This window comes from Microchirus variegatus (assembly GCF_963457635.1).
Source record: "Microchirus variegatus genome assembly, chromosome: 6".
Taxonomy (NCBI): Eukaryota; Metazoa; Chordata; class Actinopteri; order Pleuronectiformes; family Soleidae; genus Microchirus; species Microchirus variegatus.
In genome coordinates this window covers 31,329,854-31,339,705 of record NC_139807.1, presented here as the reverse complement: position 1 = coordinate 31,339,705, position 9,852 = coordinate 31,329,854, and the positions used below count along the sequence as shown (strand labels likewise).

The 9,852-nt window shown below is 38.4% G+C and overlaps 1 protein-coding gene across 2 annotated transcripts in view; it reads right to left on the bottom strand.

Annotated features, from left to right (window-relative positions):
• Positions 1–1,535: 1,535 nt before the first annotated feature.
• Positions 1,536–9,852, bottom strand: part of dennd2b (DENN domain containing 2B) — a 51,473-nt gene continuing 43,156 nt past the window's right edge. For both annotated transcript variants that reach the window (XM_083891301.1, XM_083891302.1), the window contains exons 15-19: positions 9,021–9,062; positions 8,487–8,598; positions 4,617–4,856; positions 4,394–4,480; positions 1,536–1,950 (exon numbers count right to left, since the gene is read on the bottom strand). In XM_083891301.1, the coding sequence (XP_083747427.1) occupies positions 1,916–1,950; positions 4,394–4,480; positions 4,617–4,856; positions 8,487–8,598; positions 9,021–9,062 (516 nt within the window). In that variant the 3' untranslated portion in view covers positions 1,536–1,915. The remainder of the gene's footprint in view (positions 1,951–4,393; positions 4,481–4,616; positions 4,857–8,486; positions 8,599–9,020; positions 9,063–9,852) is intronic.

The following is a 9,852-nucleotide window of genomic DNA, read 5'->3' as shown; positions in this document are numbered from 1 at the left end:
TATTTTGAGATACTTAGTCATTATTTTGAGAAACTAAGTCAATATAGTGAGATACTAAGTCATTATTTTGAGATACTAGGTCAATATAGTGAGATACTAAGTCATTTTGATATACTTAGTCAATATATTGAGATACTTAGTCAATATATTGAGATACTAAGTCAATATATTGAGATACTAAGTCAATATATTGAGATACTTAGTCAATATAGTGAGATACTAAGTCATTATTTTGAGATACTAAGTCATTTTGAATATATTGAGATGCTAAGTCAATATATTGAGATGCTAAGTCAATATATTGAGACACTAAGTCAATATATTGAGATACTAAGTCATTTTGAGATACAAAGTCAATATATTGAGAAACTTAGTCAATATATTGAAATACTAAGTCAATAAAGTGAGATACTAAGTCATTATTTTGAGATAGTAGGATGTTATTCACAAACTGCTCAACCAAAATAGCAAAAGTTACATTTAATATCTGGTATATTAAAAAAGTAGCAGTAAAATATATACATATTATCATTATTATTACTACTACTACAACTACGACTGATGGTGGTTTCATTGCTTTTACTCAGGGATCTGAGTATTTCTTCCCCCACAGGTTGTTCTTGTGCAGCAGCAGCAGCATCAGCATCAGCATCAGCAGCATCAGCATCATAAGCAGCATCAGCATCAGCAGCAGTTATTTTACATCCAATGTCTCCCTCGATTGCTATAAAGGACAAAACCTGAGGAAAAGTAATATGGCGGCTGGAATTAACAGTGTGTGTGTGTGTGTGTGTGTGTGTGTGTGTGTGTGTGTGTGCGTGTGTGTCAGTGACAGCCACCAGAGCGATGAGCTCACGTGTAATCAGGTTAGTCACAGCATGTGGTCGCTGGTGTTAGACCGACTGATCGTTATGGGATGTTACAGCTTCTCCTCAGCTCCTGGTGAGGTGTGAGGTTCAATGTCATCAGGTAAAAATGTGTTCTGTTTCCACACATTACATCTACACGACCGTCATGTAGAAATGTCCTTATTTTTAAAGGAAATATAATATTTTTCAATGAATATAACATGAAATTAATCATTTCCAGTGTTCTAATGGTACATTGTGTTTGCTAATGGCGTTAGAAGACTATTGGATGGTTAGAAAACCCTTGTGCAATGATGTTAGCACAGCTGAAAACAGTTCTATTTGGAATAAAAATCATTATTTCTAATCTTGTCAATGTCTTGACTATATTTTCTATTCATTTTGCAACTCTTTTGATGAATAAAAGTCTGACTTTTAATGTAAAAACAAACAAATTGTATAGGTGAGCACACACTTCTGAACGGTAGTGTTTACGCTGTTGGACTTTGATTCTAGAGAGATTAATCTGTGTGTTAATCTGGACTATAAATGGGTTAATGTGACATACAGGTAAGATGTAACACATTTATTTACTTTGTGAAATGAGTCAAAACCACGTTGTGAATGTTTAAACTACCACATTTAATCAAATATTGCAGGAGACTCTATGAAGAGTTACAATCATTTTCTTCATTGTCTTGGTGCCATGTACAGTTTTTTTCTCCAATAGGTCTTACACTCCTTAAACAGAGGCTGATGTGAATTAATGCAAATATAAAAAAAGACACGAATACATACGAACTGTACATCTATGCCCATATCAATAACTCTGATCACACTCCTCACAACAACAACAACAACAACAACAACAACAACAACAACAGTGGTTACCCTACAGCTCAGAGGCCGTGTACCGTCCTGCTATCACCATCTCACACAATAACACTATAAACACACATGGAAGAGCATCACAGCCAGTTTACAGTGCAATAATATGTACATGTTTACAATCGTCACCGCGCAGAGACTCCAGACGGGCGACTTAAAAACAGGAAGGAGACTTGGCCTCAGTTCTTTTTGTGGAGAAACTTCATTTTGTTCCCTGAAAGGAGTTAAAAACAAATGTTTTAAAAACAGGCTACGCGCACAATGGAACTTCCGCCTAGCAACCGTGGCTGCCCGTGAGCTGGGCTGCTTCCGGTAGGTCGTGTTGTCGCTGGGATTTCCCGGAGATGCTAGTGAAGTGCTGAGTCGTAGAGTAAATTTTATTAGTTAAAATTAACGGATTTCTGACACAAGGACGGTTATTGTGTCAAAAAGTCAGAACGTCAGCCTCACGTTGTTGTGTACCTCTTTGTACAAATTCGCCTCAGTACAATAGTACAAAAAACTTTCATGGGTTTGTGTGTGAGCAGAATGGATGATTATTAATTACTTATATAGCGGTGCGACTTAAAAAAAAAAAAAAGCAGAAACGTTTAATTTGAGGATGTATAAACACCATAGGAAAGTTTATCGTACAATTGTACCAAAAAATAAAGTATCTTTGAATGACTTGAAATTTACCATCATAATAGTCGGCATCGCCCTGAACAAGGATCCGTTAAAAATATTTGCAAACCTCTTAAGGAATAATTTTAATGAATTTTTGAAATTCAGGAAATAATCCCTTTGCCCTGATGCACTTTGACAGTGAGCTGACTTTTAATCTCAAAAACAAAAAGTATCTCGGAATGACTTGAAATTTACCATCATAATAGTCGGCATCGCCCTGATCAAGGATCCGTTGAAAATATTTGCAAATCTCTTAAGGAATAATTAATGAATTTTTGAAATTCAGGAAATGATCCATTTGCCCTGATGCACTTTGACAGTGAGCTGACTTTAGTCTCAAAAACAAAAAGTATCTCGGAACGACTTGAAATTTACCATCATACTAGTCGGCATCACCCTGAACAAGGATCTGTTGAAAATATTTGCAAACCTCTTAAGGAATAATTTTAATGAATTTTTGAAATTTAGGAAATGATCCATTTGCCCTGATGCACTTTGACAAAGAGCTGACTTTCTTCTCAAAAACAAAAAGTATCTCTGAATGACTTGAAATTTACCATCATAATAGTCGGCATCGCCCTGAACAAGGATCCGTTAAAAATATTTGCAAACCTCTTAAGGAATAATTTTAATGAATTTTTGAAATTCAGGAAATAATCCCTTTGCCCTGATGCACTTTGACAGTGAGCTGACTTTTAATCTCAAAAACAAAAAGTATCTCGGAATGACTTGAAATTTACCATCATAATAGTCGGCATCGCCCTGAACAAGGATCTGTTGAAAATAATTGCAAACCTCTTAAGGAATAATTTTTATGAATTTTTGAAATTCATGAAATGATCCATTTGCCCTGATGCACTTTGACAGTGAGCTGACTTTCTTAAAAAAAACAAAGGATCACACAACAATGTAGAGCTGACGTTCTGACTTTTTGATACGATAACCGTCTCTCTTGTATCCGAAATCCGCTCCTTTTAACTAATCAAAATTGACTCTACGACTTAGCACCGTCACTAGCAACTCCGGGAAATCACAACGACAACACGACCTACCGGAAGCAGCCCAGCGTACCAACAGCCACGGTTGCTAGGCGGAAGACTTCTACTACTTTTTATTCAGATTATTATACAGTCAATAAAACCTCAAAACAAACCATTTCACAGTAACCTTTAATGATCTTGTATTATTATGTCAATTTTAATGTTCTTCTTCTTCTAATAATAATAATAACAGTGTATATGCAGGAACACCTTTTTAAGACTTTTTCCAAGACCATCTCGCCATTTCAATTTAATTGATTTTAACAAACGCAGGAAGGTAAAATAAATATATTCATGCAGACGTTTTGCAGCCAAACCTTACGGACACAATTTAATACCTCATGAAGTCGGAATTAAGACTTTTTAATACTTTTTTAAGACCCCGCAGACACCCTGAGTAATGATTTCACCGAGAGGTTTAACGCTGCCCTTCGCAATCACAGCTGTATATTTATGTAAAGCATCGTTGAGCATTTTTCAAAAAGCACTAAAAAACAAATAAAATGTGGTACTGGTCAAATTTGAATGATCCTTCACAGACACATTTAAGGACATAAAAACGTCCTGCTTTGAATATTTTTTTTTTTAAATTTCCTATAAAATGTTAATGTTACATTTGCTCTTTATCACTTAATAAAACGCCTGGTTTATTATCTCTTACTATCTCAAATAGAAGTAAGATGATTCAGGTTTCCTTGTGGCACCTTAAATATTGCATATTGAATAATAAACGTAGTGTTTTTAACGTAACATCGGACAGAGATTTAAGGTAAAATGTAGCTTCAGGTCAAGAATACGTTGTCCTGCACATTCAGCCTGTATTATTAGTGAGAAACTTGATTATTTCTGTCACGTTATTGCGGTTTTTAAAAGTTGAAACTGCTGTCGCAGCACGATCAGGGTGAGACCGATCAGTTTGAACATGTCTTGTGCGTCTGTGACAGAACTCACCGAGGCCTTTGAGGAACTTGTTGACTCCACTTTGCTCGGTGTCTGGCAGCTCCTCCAGATACTGGTCCACCCTCTGCTCAAACAGACCTGCAGAGAAAACACGCCGATGTCAGCGTTCAGCCACTGGAGGTCAGCGTTGGCACATTGTCTTCTGCATGGGTGGATGTTCAAAAGTGACTTTGAAGGAGGGAAGAAAAAGTGTGTGTCACTCCGTCCGTCTAACCTTTAGCCCGGGTTTTCCTCAGCTCTCGATCCTGAACGAACCCGGCGAACATCTGCGACTCCATGAAGACGCCGAGGAAGCGGCGGATGCTTTTGGACGCCACGGACTTGCGGAAGGCCTCCCTTTGGAGAACGCGCTCCCCGCGCTCGTTCTGAGTGATAAACAGGGAGTAATGGCCGATGGTCTCCAGGAAGAAGCGGATGAAGGCCTCAGACACCAGGCTGTTCAAGGAGTTGTACTCTGGAGATGAAGAGGAGGAGAAGAAGGAGGATTCACCGCAGCTCTTTGATCAGGTATTCTCATTATTACTCACATTTGTATTTACAGGGATAGTGTGGTTGTTTGAGGTATTGAGACTGAGAATTTGGCCATTTTTGTGAACTCTATTCCTGCTCAAGAACATGTTAGCCACTTTTCCCAACATTTAACAGCCTTTTTATAACTGGAAAGTGATGGAAAGTGAATGGTGCACAAAACTGCTGACACTTCAGCAGAAGTGGAATTCAATTGGCTGCATCTCTTGTTTAATTGATAATATCTGTTATTTCTTTTGTTTTAATATTTTGTGCATCTTTGGATCATCACACATTTACTGTATCTGTACTCTAGTCCAAATATTGCATTGTCTATTGTCTATTATAAGTGAGTGACTTTTAATTTCATTACTTTCCACAAACAATGGAATTATGTGTTTTATTCCAAAGTCGTTTTTTTTAAATGTTGGCTATAAACAGCAATGAAATGTCAACAGTTTTATTTTGTAGTTCTTAATGCAGCAAATCCCTTAGTACAGGGGTTCTCAAAGTGTTGATACCTGAGGGCCAATTTAGGAACCCAACATTGGACTGAGGGCCGCCAAATGTAATTTAAGCGTTAATATAATACGCTTTATAATTTACTGGGTAATTACCCAGTAAATTATTATATTTTGGCCTTTGTTCTTACCTTCTAATTACAGGTTGATACCAAGTAACACATTTCTGTTACCATATATTTACTAGGTAAATAGCGAGTAATTGGGGGCTGTAGCTACCTGCTTATTACCAGCTTATAACCCAATAATACACTAAATTTCACCATATAGAAACCAGGTAAATACCCAGTATTTTTGTTTACACTTATTGGTCTGTATCCAGTAATGTCCAATAAACATTTAACAAGCTTAGTAGCTCCTGGATTAAAACTATCAACTGTTATTCATTGCGGGCCGCCAGAAATGTTTCTGCGGGCCGCCATTGGCCCCCGGGCCGCACTATGAGAACCAATGCCTTAGTATATCTGTATATAAACTGTGATATAATCTTAATTTTCTGGGTCAAACACAACCACGTTTCAAAAAAAGCTGAACTATCCCTTCAAAATAAAAGCATAACTACTGCATGTCACACAGGGCACATTATTATCACGCAGACATATTGAAGTTGAATCCGTGGTTTGGCCGAACGCTCACAACAACAAAAACATTGTGGATGTTTGGGGACGTATCTCATAAGTCTTTGGTCGAATCGACTTCTATAAAATGGACCACAAAATAAGAAATAATAAAACAAAAAAGAACAATAATAATAATAATTTTGTGGTCGTCAGTGTTGCCAGAGGTATTTTAAATCCACCAGAGCTGCTGGAAAATCTGACCGAGATCTGATCTTCGCGGCTAAAGACGACGAGACTTCATCTGAAACGGTGTCGGCTGCAGAAAACGCTTTGCTTTGCTTGGACACGTCAGTGATAACCGGCTGTGAGTGAAACTATGATTACATTTGATTGATAAGGAACAAATACAGTCGACTTTAATACAGTCTGAACCACATGATTATAGTGTGAGGACTTACATCGACTCAATATGTCTGTTTCCTTGAGGGGTAAACGTTCAGAAAACCTCAGTTCCCATACCGGGAGTCGAACCCGGGCCGCCTGGGTGAAAACCAGGAATCCTAACCGCTAGACCATATGGGAGACACACCCTTATATATAGGCTCAATTCAAAAAACACTTCTGATACATGAGCCAGTGTATGAGCATGACCACTAAACACAATAGTTTTGTTTTCATAGGCCAAACGTCTTCGCTTTACAGAGGCCCCTGTGTTTCTACAGCAGCACGATCTATCCTGAGCGTGTGCTCTGCATCTTAAAGCTCACATAGAGTGGTCCTATGGCACATATATGTGAGATATGGAGGTCTACTCACATACATAAACTTGTTTTTAATGGTCAAAAACCTCACTTTAAGGTTCTACATTGTCTGCATTATTCTAAGGAGAGGTTACATAGAATAAACCCTGAGATATCCCCTATTTGTGACAGATGCCTTGTTGCAGAAGACACATTGCTTCCCAGCTTCGACCCTGTGTCCCAAGGTTAAGATCTTTTGGCTTAATATCTTCACTTTAACCTCTAAAATACTTGACATACAGTTGGAACCTAATCCACATATTATTATTTTGGGAATTTCTGACGACATTAAAAGGTTAAACAACTACCGACGATGTTTTCTCTCCTATAGTCTCATCATCGCGAAGAAGCTACTTGTCGTGCATTGGAAAAAGAAAGACACACCCACCACAAGGATGTGGCTTAGTGATCTTACTAACACTCTCCACTTAGAGAGAATAAAATACACTCTTATGGACAAACTCCTACACTTTGAAAAAATCTGGTTACCTCTCATTCACTATCTCACACCTGATAGTGGAAATTAATGTTTCCCCTTAACTATAATAAAGTAGTACTATGACGGAAGGATAAGGCTGGGTAAGTTGGGAGGGTGGGATTTATTTATGTTTTGTTTTTGCGAGTACAATATGTCCTAACTGCACACATTTCTATATTGATATGCATTATACTATTGTGTATGATGTTGTTGATATATCGTTGTTACAAGGTGCTCTAATAAAAATATATTGAAAGTGCAAAAAAAACAAAAAAAAAAACTCCTAGTTGATCGAAATCTCGAAATCTCACCCCAGAAGACAGAACTGTGTTGTGATTGGCCAGCCAACGAGAGCTTTCTCAACTGTCCTGTGATTGGCCAGGTACCTGGAAGTGACATCATGAGCACGTCAGCGCTCATAAACGCAGCTCCCCCCTCTGGAACGGTGGATGCACTGCTACTCATTATCAAAACATTGTTTTAACAATGTTTAAAAATGGCTTGGTCACGACTCCCCACCGCAGTTCCACCTGAAACCCTTTTGGAGGGTTCCCCCAAGAACCCTTTTAAAACCCTTTATTCAGGAAAGGGGTTTTAAAGGATCAAAATGGGTCTTTTACTGGAGCCATTCGTGTTACCAAGAACCCTCGGAAAACCCCTTTCTTCAGTAGAACTTCAGCTTCTTGTAGAAGGACCCTTTCGGAACCCTTATTTCTAAGAGTGCAGATACACACCAAAAAACTTGCCGTCTATGGGAGCTTTAATGCAGAAGAGAAAAAAAAGACCATCATGCTTTGTGGTCTGTGAATACCAACATAGTTCACTGACACACTCAGGGAAAAGGGGAGGGGGGGAATTATAACAATCTGCAGTCTCACCACTAGGTGTCACTAAAACCCTGACTGGACATTTGAGGCAGATTGAACTTTGTAAATAGTGTTTGACTGTTATCACATTTACCTCGTGTCACCCCCCCCCGACTGTCTGTGGTGTAGATTATTACCCACTCATTAGCTTCACTCCCACCTGTCATCATCCGAAACCCTGAATCATCATCACTACGATGAAAATGATGACACCAGTCTCTGTGAGTCATGGCTGGAAGTGCATGAGACTCCTGGTTTCCCAGAGAATTTCACAGGAACACGGAATAAACTTGTTCTGGCGAAGACGTCACAAAACATCTGTCTGATTCGTCAATTGTTTTTCTTTTTTTACCTTCGTCGGACTCGCTGTCAGAGTCCTGATTGATGATGTCATTCCTCTGCTCCAGAGCTTGCTCGAGGGCCGCTTGAAGTTTCCGCGGCAACAGCGAGGCCTCGTCGTCCATCTGTAAACAAGCGAGAAAAAAAAAACATTGCATCGGCCGGCGATAAACAAAGCTTTGTTTGGAGGGTGAGTTTCAAAGAGACCGAACCGCATGTTCTGCAGCCTCTGTTTAAAGAAAGGCTCCTAAAGTCGGTCTCTGACGCCCTCTGTGGCCTAAAAACGTCTGACGTTCGCTGGCTTTTTGTTAACCGAAAACAGTCACTGTCTCGTCGTGTGTTTTCTCAGTTAATCCAGTTATTGCGGAACACAAAAAATAAAAATAAAGTTAACACATCGTAGATCACCAGCAAATATGTGTTTCATTCATTGTTTTGTTTGTTTTCAATTATACTTTCTGTCATGATCATTTCTGCTTTTCATACTTTTTATTTACGCTGCTTTTAAAACGGCTGAAGTCACGTGACGACGTCTCTGTGAACTCACCTGACGGATGAACCGGTCAGTTCCGAGGTCGACCATTAACGCCTGAGGAGAAGACGGAGATGTTTCAGAATGAATGAATGAATGAATGAATGAATGAAAACAAACCCTCCTTTTATCTCTGACTTGTTAAAACCACATTTGTTCCCTCGTAAAAACCGTCAGCACTCGGACAAATTTACGGCACAACATTTTTTTGAAATACGAAACACATTTTCGCGAAGACGATTTTTCGAGGATCGTCGTTTCGTGAGTCAGTCGGTTACAGGAAGAGATGAGAGATGGAAGAGAGAGCAGATGTTGTTGACGAAGTATGAACAGCTCAGTGTTTCACTGTGACTGCACATGAAGGTACATGTTACATGTGTTTTTAAATGAACAAAGCAATTATAAGTCATAAAAAGCCTATTTTATACCATCATTTACAGTAGGTTACATGAATACATGTCTTTTTTAAACTAAACGATCAGTGATCATTAAGAAGTTAACGCTTTATGACACTAGCCAAATTCTGAAGGCTTCAAAACAGATAATTATGGATGACGTCACGTGGTGGAGAGAGTACTGAACTATGCTACTATAGTGTACTATAAGTACCACTATTTTGATAACATTTTACTTAAATGTAAGTAAAAGTATGAGTAAAAGTTGCTTCGTTTGCTTTTTTTTTGACAAGGTTCTTTCTTGTTTCGAGCAAAAAGAAAAAAAAAAGGGGCCACAAATCTGACATGAATTGTTTTTAAATAAAGACAAACCTTTACAAATGAAAGTGCTGACAAAATAAAATGATATATCAGTCGCAAATGGGTCAAAGGTCACAAATGTTTTAACTTTC